General features: G+C 46.5%; 1 protein-coding gene across 2 annotated transcripts in view; it reads right to left on the bottom strand.

Annotated features, from left to right (window-relative positions):
* LRP3 (LDL receptor related protein 3) overlaps positions 1-13,934 on the bottom strand; it is a 155,091-nt gene extending 141,157 nt beyond the window's left edge. For both annotated transcript variants that reach the window (XM_086945139.1, XM_086945140.1), the window contains exon 1: positions 13,094-13,934. In XM_086945139.1, coding sequence (XP_086801265.1) covers positions 13,094-13,145 — 52 coding nt within the window. In that variant the 5' untranslated portion in view covers positions 13,146-13,934. The remainder of the gene's footprint in view (positions 1-13,093) is intronic.
* Between the last annotated feature and the right edge of the window lie 6,011 nt (positions 13,935-19,945).

Here is a 19,945-nt window from a genome sequence, read left to right as displayed (position 1 = left end):
CATCCTAATACGGCAGGGGAAATCCAGGCATAAGTGTCGGGCGGATTGCCTCCGCCAGGCCGGTTGTGGCTAGCACCAGCCTGGCGGAGGCAATTCGCCCAACATCATAATGGACCCCTTAGTGTTTTACGGAAAGAGGTGGAAGAAATATTTTGATTAAAACTTTGTTTACTGAATACGTATCCTCTACATGACTAGGTACTTTGACTTACATTTCGTTTGAAAACGTTTAATTTGAAAGGAAGCTAATCTTTCCCAAGTTATATCTGAAAGGAAGCTTAACTTTCCCAAGTTATATTTTGAGATTACGTATATTAATATGATCACTCTATTCCTAGAATATTTGGAAAAGATGCTTGTACTAGATCTTCAGCACAATGGTCTTCAGCACACCATAAAGTGTAGTAAACACACAACTTCTGGGTATTAAAATTGTGTATGTTTTATTATTGTGAAACTAAAGAGGGTTTGCTAAAAAAATAAGCATTCAGAAAAAAAATGGCCTCAAAAGACCTCTGACAAACACACGATAACGGCTGCGTGGGGGCTTCCACCAGTAGTCGGTCACTTCAAATGCCAGAGTTGCTCAGTCTGTGAACTCACCACCAACACCACAGTATTTACCTACAAAGACAAATCATATACCCTCAGGAACCATACCAACTGCCGCTCCTCCAATGTGATCTATGCCATCAGATGTCCATGTGACTTACTTTACATCGGACAAACCATACAAACCATCAAGAACAGAATTATCCAGCACAGAAGCCGGATCAATTGCAAGGTCACCACGGCACCCTTGGTCGCTCATTTTCTGGAAAAAGGCCATCACGACAATGACATCAGGTGGCTGATCATTGAACAAGTCACACTACCACAGAGAGGCGGAGACATCAAAATACTTCTCAATAGATGCAAGTGCAAATGGATGACCTTTTGTGACACTGTCAATAGTGGACTAAATACCATTGATGAATGGAACAGCACTATATATCTATCTGACCGTACTCCCTTCCTGTTGGCAATCTGTCCCTGTTCTCTCCAACACTGTTGCCATATTGATGTCAGACAGGGTGGCTTTTCATTACATTAGCCTACATCTTTTGTGCTTCCTCGCCTTAACTATAGTTAAGGGCACCAGTCCACTTACAGACCGCATAGGATTCAGCCAACCTTGCAGACACCTCGATTTCTAGACGTCATATGTCTAATCATACAGATTAGTTGTTGTTGTACAGCTTCTGATGCTATTAATTAATCTGTTTGAGACCGCGAATATATGTCTGACATTGCTTGTAACGATACAGTCCACATATATGTTGTCCGCTTGTTAAAAGTACCTGGATTGCTGCCTTTGTCAGGGTTCACAGCGGATGTTTAGCACCGAGGTCTGTACACCCAGTATTGTGTACCGCTATCATTCACTCTCGGGTCCTGGTCTTGGAGCAGTTCCTCAGCCCATGAGAAGCCCCAGCCCCTTTGACCCTTCCGCCCCACCCCGATTCCCTCCCTCCTTCCAACGCGTCTATTCCCCTTCCATCCCCCCTCACGCCCACTCACCCTTGGACCTCCCTTCCTCCACCCACCCAGCCTATCCTCAGCCTCCTGACTCTGACGGCCGCCGCAGTCATTGTCAGCCACGCCCCCTGACCTATCATTCTCCAGCTACTAGATGAGGTGAGCGCTCGTCCCGCTGCGGATACTTTGATTCCCACGGACATTCCCCGAAGTTTTTTTCCCTTTGAGGCACGTCTCCTGGTGTACACTGCAGCTGGTTTTTAACAGTGTATTTACCCGATCCTCCCTCCCTTCCAGATTCATTCTCAGCTAGCCGACCACGCTTGGGATCGGCTACCTTGAATTCATTTACATCCGGGATCGCCAGGGAACTCAGCAACTCGGACCCGGGTAAGTCCGTCTCGCCCTGTGTTTCCCTCTTTCACCATTGAGCTCTGTTTGGTCATTACTGACCTCCCAGTGTACACTGCAACCAATTAATTACCGTCTTCGCCGGTTTTTAACAGTACATTTACCCATTCCTGCCTCCCTTCCAGATTCATTCATAGCCTACCGACCACGCTTGGGATCGGACAACTTGCATTCATTCTCATCCGGGATGGCCACAGGACTCAATAACTCTGACCCGGGTAAGACCGTCTCGCCCTGTGTTCCCCTGATTTATCATTGAGTTCTGTTTGGTTATTACTGACCTCCGTCCCCCTTGTTGTTGTTCGCTAGGCCAAGAAGTCCCTTCATACCCCGGAATTAATCGTTCCGGTTGCTCCTGCCAGTCCTGGTAAGCAACGTCCTTCTCCTTTTTTACCACTACACGGGTTTGGCCATATCCCCGCTCATCACCCTCTTCTTTCTACAGAACAAGAAGCCAAGCCTACCACTCGGCTATTGCTGTCCACCGGCGATTTACTCCCAGTAAACGGCCATCAGGTAAATGCTGCCGCCCTTTTACCTTCCATCTTAGGCCATGCCCTGTTCCACCATGCCTGAACGTGGTTACTTGGGTTTTTCCTTACCTACTTTCTTACACCTTTAGTAGTCATATGGCCTACCCCCTCTGAGGCAGCCTTAACCACCGTGGATCACAGGCTCAGAGTCAAGACCCTATTACCTACCCTTGACTCCTGCATGTCCACCCCTGACTCGTGCATGTTCACCACCCTCTCGGTATCTTCTTTACAAATTGGCTACCTCCCTCCACAGTACTGAGATGCCCCAGTCCCTGCAAGCTATCCCCTCACCATAGCGGTACCCCACTGGAGGTCACGGGTTCCCTCCCCCTTTCCCATGTCACCCCTCCTATTGTCTAATTTCCCACCCTATCCCATATTCCAACCCCCCTTTTTCTCTGCCCACGACCCAGACCTGATGAAGATCCTGTAGTAACCTGGATCGAAACGCCGTCGACCTTTCAGCGCAAATACAGGCGCGAGTTACGAAGCGGTTGACCACATTGAATACCTCCAAAATGAATTTATAATCTACTTGGAACCGCCGTATACCAATTAATACACTGTATATTTATTCACCAGTCACTTTGCGCTGCTCACGCTGTTTCACATTGTCACTTGCGTCGCTATTTTGGTTTTCACTGTCACACCTAGAGCACCACGTACAATTTGGGTTGTTTTTTCAGTTGTTTTGATTTATATACTGCAGTGCTGCCATAACTTAACTATATCTCTGTCTCACCTTTAAATATTTATACATAAAATGATGCTTTTAGCACATGTCAGAATTATATAGAGTCTCCTGGTTTCCTTTCGGATAATGTTTTTACATATCTTTACTAACTGTCTTTAATCAATACCAGTTGGGACATTGTTGTTCTTACACTATTACACCCCAATCCCAACACGGTTGGCGGGTACCTTACTCTTGTTTTATCTACAAAAAAAAAAATGTACTAGATCTTCAGCACAATGGTCTTCAGCACACCATAAAGTGTAGTAAACACACAACTTCTGGGTATTAGAATTGTGTATTTTATTATTGTGAAACTAAAGAGGGTTTGCTAAAAAAATAAGCATTCAGAAAAAAAAAATGTTCAAACAAGTTTCATTTGTCTGTCAACAAATAATTTTCTTAAAAAATACTCAATACCACCTGGCCCTCTATGTAATTCATCCAGTGGCAGCTTGCACGAATCTGGGGTGACAGGGGGCATTAAGGGGTGCAAAGAAAAACGTCCCTCCTCGCCGCTCTCTCTAACGTCGTCTCTCCTTCGTCAGCCTAACAGGAAACAGCCAGGCTCCCCCGAGCCAATCACAATGTTGCAATGCAGGGTTGTGATTAGTCTAAGGGCTGTAGTTGAGTGCTCAGGTAAGGATGCCCACCACTCCTTCTCTGCGAGCAGAGCAATTCTGCCCCTGTGCTACTGCAGCGGGAACAAATAAAATGATAACACCAAGTTATTATCATTTTATTTTTCCCTTTCCTCCACTGCTGCAAGACAGTGGGGCAGTGGTTCCCAATATGTGCGCCGCGGCACCCCGGTGCACCGTCAAAACCAGATAGGGGCGCCGCGCACTAAGCACACAGATTGTGAGTTTGGGAACCACTGGACAGTGAAAGATGTTCCTCTCCTCCGAGGACCATGTTCGTGCGGTCCTCTTTATTTCTATGACCGCAAGCGTGATGAACAAGCTCGCGGTCATTCTAAACGGAAGTTTTTCATGTGTTAGAGGCCCCCGGGCTCGAGTGTGGGGATAGATCAGCAGTTGGGGCTGGGGGGGCTGCTCAGATGCGGGCCTGAAAGAGAACAGCGAGCTCGGAAAGAAACAGTATCTGGTGGGAGGGGCGCCGGGTCAGGTGTAGGGCTGGGAGAGAGGCCTCGAGGCGTATGGGACGTGCAGAAGGGACGCGGGAAGAGGAGCGCAGCTGTCACGCGTACAGGTGAGTGATCGAGGCAGGCGCGAGGTGAGGGGCCGAAGGTGTCCACCTGCCTCCTGGCCTCCCGGTGCAGGGTGTGCTGCAGCAGGCAGTCCTTCCTGGTGACTCAATAGTTTCCTGGGACAGGGAGCGGGGGCAGAGCAAGGGCCCCTCCCCAGAGCCACATTGGAGGAACCTCAGCCATTTTCGTCTCAGACTTCCTGGAGTAGGTGTGTGACAAGGAGGGTGGGAAGGGCTTTTTGCTGGTTCTTTTTTCCCAGAGCGGCGGTAAGGAAGGAGGAGTAGAGAGAAAGTAGGTAGAGGGGAACCGGTAGGTAGAGTAGAGAGGGTGAGGAGACAAAAGAGGGGAAGAGGCGAGACAAACAGGGAATATTGTGAATGAGTGGCGAAAAGTGAGGGGCGGAGACAGGTAACAATAAGAGTTAAGAAAGGAAATGAGAGATGAAACAGGTGAGTGGAGACAGACACGCACTGGAAGAAAAAAGAGAGGAAGGACGGAGATGATAAAAAGTGAATGTGTACAGCAAAAAAAGAGAAAGGGATGGAAAGAGTGGAGAGTGATACACGGAAAAGAGGCATGTGCCAGAGGAAAGAAGAAGAAGAAAGAAAAGACACAGGGGAGGAGAGCAGGTATGTGGGTTGCAAGAAGTACCATGTACTAGTAACTAATCCCAAAACCCAACATAGGTTCACTATTCTGGGTGAAATTTATTTTTAGTACACCCCTTTGTTTTTAGAATAACATGAATGTTAGCACATGAGCAGTGTGAAGTCCCATTTGCAATTTAAAGTCCATCTTCATAGTTCTGTCTAGGCCCTGATATCTTACAAGAGATAAATGCAGAAATTTGAGTTATTTTTTTTTAATAATGCTGTCAAGTGATCTGCATTTTGTCTTTTATCTGTGTGCCTTTTGCTTTCTCGCCCTAAGTGCGCTGAGTATGCCCAGACGTGGGTCCCGGGCTCACTGTACCACTGGATTCAAGCTAGCCAGGGTAATGCCCCAAAGCCGGTCCCAGGATGCTTCTTTCCTGTCCAGGGAAGACCTGGCGTGGCATGTCGGGCTGGACTGTTCCCATGAGGAGCAGGGTCAAGACTGATTTGCATATGGCTGGGTCTAACCTGGGGTGGCATGGTGAGCAAAAGAACGATGGATTTAACCCAGATCTCTTTGACTGGGGGTGAATGTTTGATTTCCTCTGCATTCCGTTCATCATCTGTTTTCGATGCAGAACAGGATGAGTATTCTGAGGCACATACATAAATTCAGAAAATAAAGGGCACAAGGAGAAGCTGGAGCTGCAAGCAAATTTCTCTTTCTTTGGAAATATCATATCTATGGCTGGCGTCCACCTTTATTCCCTTTATTGTTCCTGCCATGTCTGACTAGAGAACCCTGCACTACAAATCACTTAATCCATCTTTCTAATATGGGGATTATAAAAAAAGTTAATGTTTATTTTAATAAGGATGTATTTATGACTGCCAACAAAAGTAATGAAGTCATAGGCACAATTTAAATGAACTCCAAACCACTTTAATGTCTAAATTACACTGGTTTGTAGTTCACACTCTGTTACAAGTGCCAGTTAAGTGCTCCTTCGTACTTTACGTCTTCTGGGTGCAGAGGTGGTGGCCCCCACTCTGTCTCATTTTGAAGAGTATTCTCACTGACAGTATTGCAGGTTTCCTCAGCTTGTCTCCAGTCTTGGTAAAGCTACTCCAATCCCCTTTAATGTGTTTATTGAAAGGGAGGTGCTGTTCTTTATAACCCTTTAAGGACTGTTCAGAGGACCTAAATCAAAACATTGCAGTCACGATTGTGCACTTTCTGGGACTACCCACTCCTAAGGCCGGGCTTACATCCCCCACCCTAAAAAAAAATCGTAACATAGTGGGGAGCCGCGGCCGACAGCTAATAGGTCAAGGGAGCCGTGGGTTGAAAAAGTTTGGGAACCACTGCAGTGGGTTGATGCTTCCCCGCCTTAGTGGAGGAACCGCCACTGAATTCATCTAAAAAATAAATTAAAAAGTTGGTTGAAACAGCTTCACACTTTCAACAGGTTTCCGGAGTTGCTGTGCTGTGCAGCTAGAAGCGCAACCCTCAAGTGCCAAGAGCTACCAAAGAACGAAGAAACAGGTTTGCAGGCATTGTTAGCCATCAATTTGTTTCTGCTACACCAAGACTGGCCTCTGCTAGCAAAGGGGTGGCCACGTGAGGGGCTTCTGAGTCCCCCCGTGTAGAAGTCAGCAATCCGGGGTCGAGCTGAAATCATCAATAGGAAGCTGCGGCAGGAGAAATACAACAAGGCACCCATCTAACTACACTTAAAAGCTACCATCACGCCAGCTCATTTATAGGCACTGTAGAAGTGAGAGCACTGTTTTTGTAGGTTTTCATCGTGCAAGATCAGAATTCAAATATCATACAAACTCTCGATGGGGTGTGTGTGTTGGGGGGGGGGGGGGGGTATTCATGCCAGGAAAAAAATTGCTTCTTACAACTCCAGTCAAAATAATCCTCTAGTTTTCATCTTCTGTTGAATGCTTTTTTTCTCGAAAATACCCGTCAGGACATTATTATATTTAAATTGCAATACCAGTGATCTTCAGGATTTCAGAGTGGAACCTGGGACACTGCAGCTAAACCCAGCCTTTGCACCGTACATCGACACAGCCATCCCTGCCAGCTACAGGTTCACCAGGCAAGGCCGTCAGCACAAGCCTAGAGTCACCATCATATTCAAAGACACCATCAGCTGCAACACCTACACAGACACCCCCAGCAGCTACACGGAGCACTGTACGTTCAAGATTCACATCACAGCCAACTACTACCTGGACAGAAGGGACAACCAGGATCCTGCAGCCATTTCTCCAGCAACATCATGGACTTCATCTCACCCCTCATCGTCGTCAATGCCAGCATTGACGACTTACGCCTAGAAAACACCACTGACCCCTGCTCTATGGCCCTTCGAGAAAACCTCTGAATTCTCAGTCACACCCAGGACACTACCGATCCGGCCCACACCATTGGACACTTGTTGTACCTTTTAAGACACATCATAATCGACAAGCTAGCAACTATCACCTTCACCACACCTTCATCAGTACCAGCATATTGAGCCCACACCAACACAGACCTACCACCACCGTACCCCCACCGCAGCTGTAAAAGCATCAAAGAGGAGGAATGAGCTTCCGTCCTCTCTGCGCACTAGCTGGAGCATACCAGCAACTTACCGAAAGTCATCAAGAAGCTCACCAGCTCGATCACTACATGCGCCAACACCCTGGCTCCCGTCAAGCTCAGCCCAATGGCTTTTAAGAAAAGGAGCACCTAAGAGAGGTCTGTGAGTGAGTGTTGCGGTGCGAAGGGACAGAAGAAGAAGCCTGATGGAGGTGGGAGAACCATAATGTGTACAGCTCCCCCATGAGTCCCCCTTCATGGGATCAGTTTACAAATAGTAGTTCGGAGGAAGCGTAAAACACAATATTTATATAGATGGGCAGGTATGAATAATGGGAAAATCCCACTTGCCGTGCTAAGTGTCACAACTGAAGCCTCAAAAATGTTTAATGTTCTCTTCCCATTCCTCATGAATAATCTACATTCGTTTTGTTGCCCACTTACTAATGTATGGCAATTCAGTTCTATGTAGTGTGTCTGTTCTACATGTTATTGCTCAAAAACAATCCACAACACTAACAAGTGTGCCCTCATCAAATAAATGTGTGCATAGTTTTTTGTACCCATGGCTCATGAGCACAGCTGATCAGTGTGAGCTGGAATTGGTCTACTATAAACACACAAACAATCCATAACACTACACTCATACTGATGCACTTCACACCAATGGGGAGAGAGGGAAACAAAATGATCTATAAGATACAGAGTAACATTTACAATCTCTCCTTTCCTGGGCATCCAGTTTGGACGCCTTCCTATTGTTCCAGTGACACGTTTCCTGTTTGGGCCCTTTACGACTAAGAAGGGCCATGGGCCCAAATCCGTGCTTCTTCTCTTTCCTCTCACTGCAACCCTCCTCTAAATGCATGTTTCTCTTTCTATAACTTACACTACTATTTACTGCCATTCCATGGCACTAACACGCTATCAACACTACTAGTTCAGGGAGCACCTGATACCCCTAATGTCACTGCCACTGGCTGCTAATAGATTGACTTCATAGAGCACTTGTCTTGGCTGTCTGTTGTCAATGCAGGACTGTGGAGATGTTCCTTGGTCTTTCCTCAGTATTGTATTGTATAGTATTGTATGGCATTTTTGTAAAGCGCATGGTTACCGAAAGGCATCGCAGCGCTAATATAAAGTGATACTCAGAGGGGGGAGGGGAATCATTTGGGAAAGAGGAGAGTTTTCAATGATTTCCGAAAGCATGAAAGGCCGGGTTCTGCCCGAAGTTGCAATGGGAGAGAGTTCCAATGTGAAGCCGCATTGACCGAAAAACGGCGGCCTCCGGTGCGGGCTTTCTTGATTCTAGGCACCGTGGCCAGGAACCCATTCTCAGAGCGCAGAGGTCTATTGGGTTTGTAGGGGGTGACCAGGTTTCTCATAATCGGGGGTCCTTTACCGTGGAGGATCTTGTGGGCGATGCAAAGGGATTTGAAAATGATCCTCTCTCGTACGGGGAGCCAATGAAGTGCTTTGAGAGCAGGTTTAGCTGATGACCTGAGGGGGATACCCATTAAGAGCCTGGCAGCGGCATTTTGGGTTTGTTGAAGCTTGTTGATTGTCGCTTCTGGGGCTCCCAAGAAGATTGCATTGCTGAAGTCTAGTCTCGAAAGAACTAGGCCTTGTATCAATAGCCTCCTGGAGTGCTGCGGGAGAAGGGGAAGGATTTCACGGACGGAGCGGAGTAGACCAAAGCAGGTACCTGCTGTCCTTTTTGCCTGTGTCTTGAGCGAAAGGTCCTGCTCAAGCCACACCCCCAGGCTTTTGATTTCATTTTTCGGGGTGGGTACATCCCCTAGACAGGCCGGCCAAATGGAAGGGGGCAAAGATGCAGAGTTGAAACCTAGCGTCATGATTTCTGGTTTTGCTCCGTTGAGCTTAAGTGAAGAGTCGCACATCTAGGCATGGATCTTAGTCAGGCATTGATAGAGATTGTCAGGGCTTTGGCTGAGTTGTGATAGTGAGACGACCAATTGGGTATCATCGGCATAACTTATTATTTTGATCCCGAAAGGGGCGACCACCTCCTCCAGGGGGGCCATATACACATTAAACAATGTGGGACTCAATGATGAACCCTGCGGCACACCACACTGAAGGGGAATTAAGGCAGATTGAGAATTGCCTTCCCAGACTTGGAAGGTACGATTCAAAAGATAGGACGATAGCCAGGTCAAAGCGGACCCTCGTATTCCGGCTTTGGCCAGGCGGTGGATCAAGATACGGTGGTTCACCGTATCAAAGGCCGCACTCAGGTCCAGGAGGATCACTGCCACTGATCCTCCTGAGTCCAGAATGCGCCTAGCCTCCTCGATGACAGTGAGGAGAGCGGTGTCAGTGCCTTGGCCTGGCCGGAAACCAGTTTGGGAGTCACGCAGCCGATCGTTGGACTCCAGAAAGTGGGAAAGTTGGTGGTTCACCACTTTTTCTGTGATCTTACTGAGCCCCGGGAGAAGGGAGATCGGTCTGAAGTTGGCAAGCTCAAGAGGGTTGAGATGAGGTTTCTTGAGAAGAGCTTTGACAATGGCTCCTTTCCAACTGGGAGGCACAATGCCCTGAGAGAGAGAGAGAGGTTTATGAGTTCAGTTGCCGGGGTGGAGATGGAGGCAGCTATCTGTTTTAAAAAACGCATCGGGACAGGGTCACTGGGAGAGCCACTTTTGGTGCTGGATAAGATTTTGAGGAAATCCTCCTCGGAGATTAAATTAAAAGAGTCCAAGTGAGGGGTGGTGTCCGGGGGCGGTATCTCATGGTGTGAAGGGCTCTCCGTTTGGGGTAGGGTGGAAATGATATTTTTTATTTTCTGATCAAAGTAAGTGGCTAGTTCATTGCATTTGGCGCCTGAGGGATCTTGGGGTAACGGAGGATCGGGGATTTTCAGAAGTTCTTTCATAATCATGTAGGTCTCTCTCGTAGAAAGAGAGGCGTTTTTGATTCAGTGAATCCCTTATATATTTATTGAGGCTAAAACACAAAAAATATGACACACAGATTTTTAGGGGTTTGGTTGTTAGTTTAATGCTTAGCAATTCGAATTTGGCACTGCAGTTCTCATTAAAAGGACACAAAGCCCTCATCCACAGAGGCGGCATGCTTCTACAATAGGTTTTGTTCTCACCCTAACAGGGATGTCTTCACACCAGGATGGGATCCTAACTAGAAGTGAAGGGCTTTCGACTGATGGGGACACTAATATTACTGTGCCATCTATAACATACAGGATGGTTTATGGGAGTAGGTGGGCCCCCATATGTGAATAAAACTATTTACAGTCACAATATGATGTTTTATTTACGTGGTAAAGTTAACACAACGGTGGTAACAATCTCTCTTATGTAGGTCAACATTTTTCAGCCAATTAGTAAACTCCAACAGTCTTAGAATTTTTGCAAGACCAAATTCACATCTTCTGTACTAACTATCGACCTACCTGTGTAGGTGTCACATGCAGCGTGGTCTTTGTAGGGTGCATTAAGTGCAGCCAATATTTTACACATTTTAAAAATCCTGATATAATGTCAGTCTGAATCAAAGCCCAAATCAATGTTAAAAGGGAGCTACATAGGCGAAGATACCAACAGGTTCACTCTACTGACACTTTTGCCATAGTAGAGCAGAATCAGGCTGATTCACTCAATTGGCAGCACCAAGATCCTCCTCCAAGTTAGACAAGTATGGCTGCTTGTAGCCAGTGAATGAACATGAGCATCTCGTCACTGCTCTTCGGTGGGCCCAATAGGCAATATGCCCCGGCTGCCTCACACCCCTGGAGGACTATGGTTTGTCTTTCTGTCACACGTGGGTGGACCTTGATGGGCATTTATTCTGGCTACCACTAGCCAGTGCTTGGCCATCGGTTGCTCCTCGGAGGCCCCAAAAGGGCATTAATCTTGGCTACCCATTAGCAGAGCAAGACGTGCTGGATCTCCGTCGATCCTGGGGTAGACCCTAGCCTTCTTGATTTGTGACTTTTCAAACTATTTGCTTTGTTTGTGTAGTTTATTTGTGGGCTTGAACACCCCTTTGTGACCTTGGGGCCCTGGCTACCTGTAACCAGTGCCTGCAAGAGGATTACCCCTCTGTCACTCATGTGAGTAGACTAGAGTATCATTAACAAATGGGGCTTGAAAGCAGTGATGGACTGGGGCTTGAAAGCAGTGGTGGACTGGGGCTTGAAAGCAGTGATGGACTGGGGCTTGAAAGCAGTGATGGACTGGGGCTTGAAAGCAGTGATGAACTGGGGCTTGAAAGCAGTGATGGACTGGGGCTTGAAAGCAGTGATGGACTGGGGCTTGAAAGCAGTGATGGACTGGGGCTTGAAAGCAGTGATGGACTTGGGCTTGAAAGCAGTGCCTGTCCAGGGCTTGCTCATCTGTAACACTTGAGCGGATGGGTGAGCCCTGCAGAGCTTCTACTCTAGCTGCCGGTGCTCTCCTGAGGGTTCCTACCTGGTCCAATCACTCCTCAGTAACTCCTAAATAGCAATTACCATGGCACTGTTCCTCCTGTGGGTTGCACTCTGACATTCATGGATGGACCCAGCTCATTTGCCATGGCGGCTGGCTGACTACGGACCATGTCTGAGGGCCACCCAGGAGACTTCATAAGAGCATCTGGCATTCCTGCTTATATCCAGTGAATAAAGTGTGGTGCTTCGCTGTCTCTCCTGAGTGGATACCAGTCAGATCTGCCCAATTATTTAGTACGATAAATTACCTTAAAATTCATGCGTTCTATCTCTAGCTCATCTGCCAACTATTATGTGTTTAGGTGCAATGGCCTAAAACAGGATAAGAACAGCACTTTGGTTACTCACGTACAGCACCACAATGCTCTCCAATTGTCCACACTGCACCTCAACACACTTCCAACAAAGCCTTTCCCCACGCAATAGAGCACTACCTGCCTGCAACTAATGCACTTCAGCACCACGTCAGGGTTATGAAGCACTGCACATTATTGCAATACAAGCGCAGGTGAATGTGGGGTCCAGGAGTTGGTCTATTGTAAATATGCACCCACAGAGGTGCTCACCTGAGCATAGGAGGTTGAACTAGGCCCGCAGCAGCTGAGGGTTTGCTGCAGGGAGTTAAGCAGCACTCATATACACCAGTGGGTTCTCACCACTGCAGAGGACGATGAGGTGCAACAATGACGTAATGTACAAATATAAGTACACACACACACACAACTTATATAAACACACATGGGGCGAGAGTCGGACGCTGCTAAAAACCCACTCTACACACATGTAAGTACTCACCTCAACAGAGGCAGGTGGGTCAGTCATGGTATTGTGCCCCTGACTTCTCATCGAGGCAGAGGTGGGAAGCAGCCCACTGTAAACACAAAGGTGGGCACGGCAGCACCGAAAAACAGGATAGGGAATACCACAAACAACACAGCAAAAACTCGCCACACCAAAAGGAAGAAGACCCTGTAAAACATAGAAAGCGTTCACAGCTGGAAGGTGACCCAGGTACTCACCACAGCAGAGAAGGGTGAGCCGCAGGACTCTGCATAGGGGGAGGCTCTCCATGCTGGGGGGTCGCCAGTCTGCCGGGAAGCGCCGGGGAGGGGCGGCGGGACATGAACAGCTCTATTGTCCGGCGGCGGCGGAGCGCGCCGGCGGCTGCTGCACCCGGCAGCGCGCGGCTCCGACCCCGGGCTCATGAGGTGAGTGAGCAGCGCCGGGCAGCGCGCGGACCCCGGCTCATTGGCTGCAGCTGTGCCTGGCCCGGGTGCGCCGCGCGGCCTCGGTCACGGCAGCTGCCTGTGGAAGGATGGAGCCGGCTCGGCAGGTTTGCTCGATGCCCCCACACATCCCAGGGCCCGACGGAGGCTCCAAGCAGGCTGCCGGAGGTGTCAGCATCGCAGGAGCTCCGTGCTCGGCTCCCGCAGACCTGCCAGGGGCTTCCTCGGATGTGCGTGCGTCTCCTTGTCTCACCTCTCCCGTGTGTTACAGTCTTCGCCTTACCTGCCTCCAATTTCTAAAACCTGCCCCTGGAGGTGCTTTTTATTTCACCCCTCTCTCATGCTGACCCCTTTTCTATCTAGCTCGTCTTGTTCTCTACGATGCAGCTGTTTCTGCTGCTGGTTTCCCTTTTCTGTCTCCCCCGGTCCTCCTCCACAACACCGTCTCTCCAGAGCCGCTGTATGTTCCTTTTGTATGTCCCGGCTCCCCCAGCGTGTCCTCTCCTTGTGCGTTCCTTCCTGCTCTCCCCTTCCCCTGAGCAGCCCCCTCCTGAGCGGTGAGGTCTCCCCGCCTCCTCCTCCTCCTCCCAGAGGTTCCCTCCACTCCTGCACAGGTTGGAGCAGCAGTGCTACTGCTGGATTAAGTCATGTGGCCACGCCACCTCGGTGCTGTGCAGGAACATTGTCAATGTTAATCAGAACAAGCACAAAGGGCCGTCCAAACAAACGCGAGAGAACCAAAATTCAGAAAAAAATAACCGAAAACAAACCTAACCTAGATAACACATGCTTTAGTGGAGAACATTAGCCGGAGATGAGGATTTCATGTATTTGTTTTGCCCTTATTTGCCTAACCAGAATCTTATAGATTTTTGGACCCTTCAAATCAAATCAAGTTTATTTGCATGGTTAATTAAAACCATTGCATACGATAAAACCAAATCAAATACTTCAAAATGTAAAAATGTAAAAAATAGTCTCAAAACAGCTTTAAAAAACATTAACATTTTTAACACTAAGCAGTGCATTCTAGGTTTGTGCAAAATATCCTGCAGTTAAAATACTATTATGCATACAAAGTCATTACAAAATTTAGAGGTGTGAAAATCGTTTGTTCAGCCAGGGTAGTGCCTATGTTTGCTCAAGTCAGGGAAGATACAAATGCCTAAACTAAACGTAAGTACTCGCCCACACCAGGCCCAGAAATATGTTTTCACCTGAACGTGGGGCGCTCATGGTCCATAGTCAATCCCCAAGTTAAAGTGCTGGTGCGTTATGCAGCTTAAAGGCGTGAATCAGGGAGACTGAAGATACATAACTTTATAGCTTTATACTATGGAAGTTTTTCTGTTTTATTTCTTTTTAGGCAAATCTTTGAATAGCGCCATTAAAACACGTTACCCTACCTACAAGCTAGGGGTACAGACGTGCCACTTAACCAAGTAATACAGCTATCCTGCAAGAGTGCATTTTCGGGTTTCTGATGATTTCAGGAGTATTTTCTATTGTGCCAAGGGTACTAGACAAACGCATAAGATGTGTACTAGTGCCTCTTGTTTATATCCTCAAAGTCAACAAGGTGGATTTTGAGACTGGTATTTCCAGGAGGACATGACATCAGATCTATAGTCTCCATGTTACCAAAACAAAATAACATGAACTTGCCCTTTAATACCTGCGAAAAATGCACTGACAGATTCTTCTGAATGTGTAAGTTGTTGGTTGAGTTTATCACTGTCCAGGCATGTCGCCTTCACGCAAATACGTTATGGTCTGCTAGATGAGATGAGATCCGAGTTGAGGTATTTAGTGCTCAATTAAATGCAGATTTTCCCATGCTTGCTGCCCAGGTTTCTTGCATACCTCGATCCTTAATGATCTGGTTTAGGTGATTTCCCCTAGAGCCTTTTAAGTTGCTGCGTTGTTGTTCCTCAATTTCCAGCCAGCATACGTTGTTGATTGATTCCCTTTCAGAAGCAGGCAGTCTCCAGCACAGTTTGATAAACGCGCTCTTGCACTGACATGCTTGACTTTTCAAGCCAAATTATAGGCGCACCTTGGCTGGTGAAGCTGACTTTGGAATATTAAACACAAATTTATAAACTTTTGTTTGGATTTTGTTAAGAGTGACTACTTCCTGTCCCTGCATAATTTCCGTACCATTGGCAACTGCAGTAGCCAAGCAGACATTACCGTAAGCAGATGGACAGCTCAGTTTTTGCATTGCTATTTTGAACACATAGATTAGCGACTGTGCTTTTGCCTGGATAGCAACTAGATGGTGTTTGCAGGTCATTTGATGGTTCATGGTAAATCCCAAATATTTATATAAGGGAACTACCTCCACCTCCCCCCCCCCTCAAAACCAGGAGTGTGTCTTGAATTTGGAGTCAACCAGGCGAACCACCTTAGTTTTATTCAGGTTTAACTCTAACCCTTGCTCATCCATATAGTTTTTTAGAGCATTCATGCTGCATTGCAAACACTTTTAGTGTTTAACTCACTAGAACAATATTGTCCCCATATTGAAGGCAGCTTAGTTTCTCTGAATCAAGTGTAGGCGAATGGCTGTTATCCAGTAGGAGAGTGTCAACTGGTATAAATTAAACAGACTTGGCTCCAGAATGCATACCTGTTTGAGTATGTTCTTAGTGGTGATTTTGCACGTGACTTGATCGCCATCTACAATCTTAACTTACGCCCAGATTTCTGTGTGTAGTTGTTAGAAATGGGGGTCTCTAGTTGGCAGAGGTAGGAACCTTTGTCCAAATAGGGGCCCTTGCTTCCACTCAGGGTAAGGGGGATACACACTAGATAACATCACCCCTTGCTATCTTGGCACAAGCATACAGGCTTATCCCAAAGGCAATGTGTAACGTATTTGCACCAACACTCACAGTAACTCAGTGAAAACACCACTAATGGACACTACACAACTAGATACCATGCATTTTGTTATGTTTTGTGGTCTGTTCTCAAAGGGAAGCGTTATAAACAGGGGCTAACCCAATGGAAGTCAAAGGACCTGGGTAGCAAGTATTATAGAAAAAGCGGTCCTAGACGTTAATTCAAAATATACAGTGTACACATAGATCAATTATTCATTTTGCTTTAGATCGCCATCCGATTAGATCCGTGATGGTAGATATTAATCAAAACAAAGAACATATATTAGCCGGAGGTGTTTGTTGATGCAAGAAAACCACACCTGAAACAAAAAACTGTGTCTCGCCCAGTCCGGGAGACTGTATTATTTAATACATACTTAGAGAGACAGCATAGTAAACTTTTACAAAATAGAAAAACACAGCTACTTACATAAGGGGTTTGTTGTCAAAATGACGTGCATAGAGGAAAGTGATAGTAAGTGCTCGTGTGTAAAAGCGACCCAAGAGGTCAGTGAGAAGATAAGGTTAAAATACAGTAAGGCGAAACGTCAACATATTTTCTCCCAGAGCCTGCACCTGTGATCTTCCTACGCCCCCCTTTCCCTGTGCCTATCAGAATACGGAGGATTTTGCAATTACGTACCAGCAAGAAAGAATTACATTTTTTGCAAATGTGTGGGGCAGGCTCATCCATTCTCTACACTGAGGATTGAACCTTATTTTTTGTCCAAAAAAATCCTTACTGTATTTTATCCTTATCATGGCCCGCTCGCCGCGCCTGCGCGGTGCGGATTCCGCGCCTGCGCTGGGCGTTCCATTGAGCGGGCAGGGCCATGACTGAACCGTCATGAGCACAGCTCAACCGCGGCTGGTGATGGAGCGGTTCCGTCACCAGCATGTGCATGCCACGTGGCCCCCCCCTACCCCCCCTTAGCGCTGCGCCGGAATAGCCGCCTCAGCGAAGGTGTTAACAAACTGTGTACAGGCACTGCAGTGGCAGGCCTGAGACATCTTTTCAGCGCTACTCGTGTGGGTGGCACAATCAGTGCTGCAGGCCCACTAGTAGCATTTGATTTACCAGCCCTGGCCCACTTAGTGCGCTTTATTAGGGACCTACTCGTGAATCAAATATGCATATCAGGAAGAACCAATCATGATAACAATTTACACAGGAAGCACTTGCAGTTTGACACTGATCAGCAGTGGCAAAGTGCCCAAAGCATCTAAGCCAGCAAAAATGAAATTGAGCACAGCAGCAAAATACAGGAGATAGAGGCAAAAAGTAATGGGAAACCACACCAAGGATGTCAGGTTTAACAGTAGTTTAATGATTGCTTTTAAAAGATCTTTTGGTAAACCCCATTCTTTCAGTTTTATCCATTGTCAGCCTGGGGGCACTCAACCAAAAGCAGACTTGAGGTCTATAAAACACTCAAATAGCCATGATTTTTGTGTGTTTGGCCTTCTCTACTAGGAGGGTTAGTGCTTTTAAATTCATTAATGTCCTCCATTCCTGCTCTGAATCCTGTTTGAATTTGTGGTATTAGTTGTTTTTCATCTACCCAAGCTTTTCAAGTTATAGTAGACAGGATGCATAGAGCTTTGCTTCAACATCGATTAATGCTATAAGCCTATCTATACCTGAATGGTGATGCAGGATTTCCATTCTTGATAATGGAATGAAAGATGTTGCCTTTCCACGAGTCTAGTACATGATTAGAATGGTATAGATCACTGAACAGTGGGGCAAAATAATAGGCCTAGTAAGATACATCTCCTTTGAATAGTCCGTTCAGGATTCCATTTGGTCCTGCTGCACCCTCTGATTTTAAATTCTTTAAAATTCCCATCAGTTGTTCTACATCCACCACCCAAGTGGTCTGGTCATAATTTATCGAAACCTTGTGCATATCGGAGTTCATTTTTTTGCAACAAGTTGCAGAGTCTAGGCTTGTCTTACATTTGGCTTTGGCCTGCTGGATTCCCACCACACCCACTGGCTCTGACGCTGAATATATAGCAAGAACGTGAGCTTCTCATGTGGCTGCTTCAATCTCTGCGCTATACTAAAGTTCTTTTAAAGATGTCAACCCATTCCCCAGCTGCCAGGTTTATTTACTATTCTGATGTTTACTGTACTTGAGGAGCTTTGTCCACAGATCTTCTTGATATCTTCTTTTTTCTCTCCAGCAGTTTTTCTTACATTGCTTTTTCAGATTAGGAAGCAAGGTTTTATCCGGGCTCTTACCCTGTCTTAGCTCCTTTTCCACGTATCTTGGTTCTCATGCTATTTGAGACTTTTGACTTTGTAGCTCTTTATTGTTCCATACTTGCCTTCCACAGCCCCCGCCTTTATTGGCTCCATTCATGCACTTGAGCGGGCGTATGTTAGTTGGATTTTTTTTTTGTAATGAGTCACTTAAAAGTACCCATGCTGCTACACGCTCACTTGTTTCTGTTCCTACTGTTGCCTGCCTTTCTGAAGCGCTTTTTATAACCTCGGTTGTTCCGGCACAATGGTAGACTTCTGCCATTATCTTCTCTATACCCGGGCCATACCATTTTAAGCTTTTTAAATTATAAGTTACTAGAGCGGAGATTAAATTATGTGTTGGACACAGCTGCATGGTCTTGCACAACATCAGGAAGTATTAGGGGAAGTGATCACTCTCTGAACGAGGGAGAATTTGAAAGTGACACACCTGAGGCAGAGCTGCTTCACTGATTAAGGTATAGTCAATTGTTGAACTTTTCTTACAGCTTAAAAAGGTAATCGATGCAAGAGAGTCCTCCTTTGTATGACAGTTCAGGATCCTAAACCCAAGTTTATCCAGCTGCTTTCTGAAATTGATTCCACTGTGATTGATGCCCCCTTTTGTGCTGAATTTGCATAGATAATTTTTGAGGTCACCAGAGATAATTAAAATTGAGTGCTTACTTTGCTTCTGTATGGTTTTTGTTATTTTAAGAAACGTTTCTATGTCAACCCATTTCTTTGCTTTATTGGGGTGTATACAGGGATTGCTCATCCAATATGGTGGAGGAGTGTTGCCCCACTGCTTTCTCGCAGTGAGAGAAGCAGAAACATAAAATGGTAATACTACCATTTTATGTTTCTGCTTCTCGCACTGTGAAAAAACAGAAGTGTTTGGTTGTGGGCTGGCGGGTGGGCAAGGCTGCTCTCCGAGCAGTGCTGGGCAGCGGAGGAGTGGTGTGCCCATTCCTGAGTGAGCATGACTGGTTTGGTCGGTCCACTGGGTCCGCCTAAACCAGTCAGTCACACTCTGCCCTTTCTCCATGCAGGCTGCAATGCAGCCTACATGGAGAAAATTACCTCCCGATAGGTGCCTGGCTGGGCCCCGTTCTGACCAATGACAACGCTGCTATTGCATGTGTGTTCCTTGAGCAGATGTTTATGTAGTCCGACTCTACTATAGGGCTTTGTTTCTTCTTGGCAGAACCAGTTAATGGCTAAACCCTTAGGCAGCCAGGGCCTAGCCTGATTGAGGATGGCCGTGGAGTCTATATAAACATGCTGGTTCAGACCCTGGTGGGACGTACATGGAAGCTTCACAATTGTTAGATTTTCATATGGCCTTGGAAGGATGTATGTCACTACAATGCATGCTATTACAACGTATGCTATTACAACGCATTTATTATAACACAAGTAGCATTACAACGAACGATTTTACAACGCATACCATTACAACGCAAAATAATAATAGTAATAGAAAACTACCATTACAACGAAAAC

Source organism: Lissotriton vulgaris, chromosome 12, assembly GCF_964263255.1.
Source record: "Lissotriton vulgaris chromosome 12, aLisVul1.2, whole genome shotgun sequence".
Classification (NCBI taxonomy): Eukaryota; Metazoa; Chordata; class Amphibia; order Caudata; family Salamandridae; genus Lissotriton; species Lissotriton vulgaris.
This window is presented reverse-complemented; position numbering and strand designations above follow the sequence as displayed.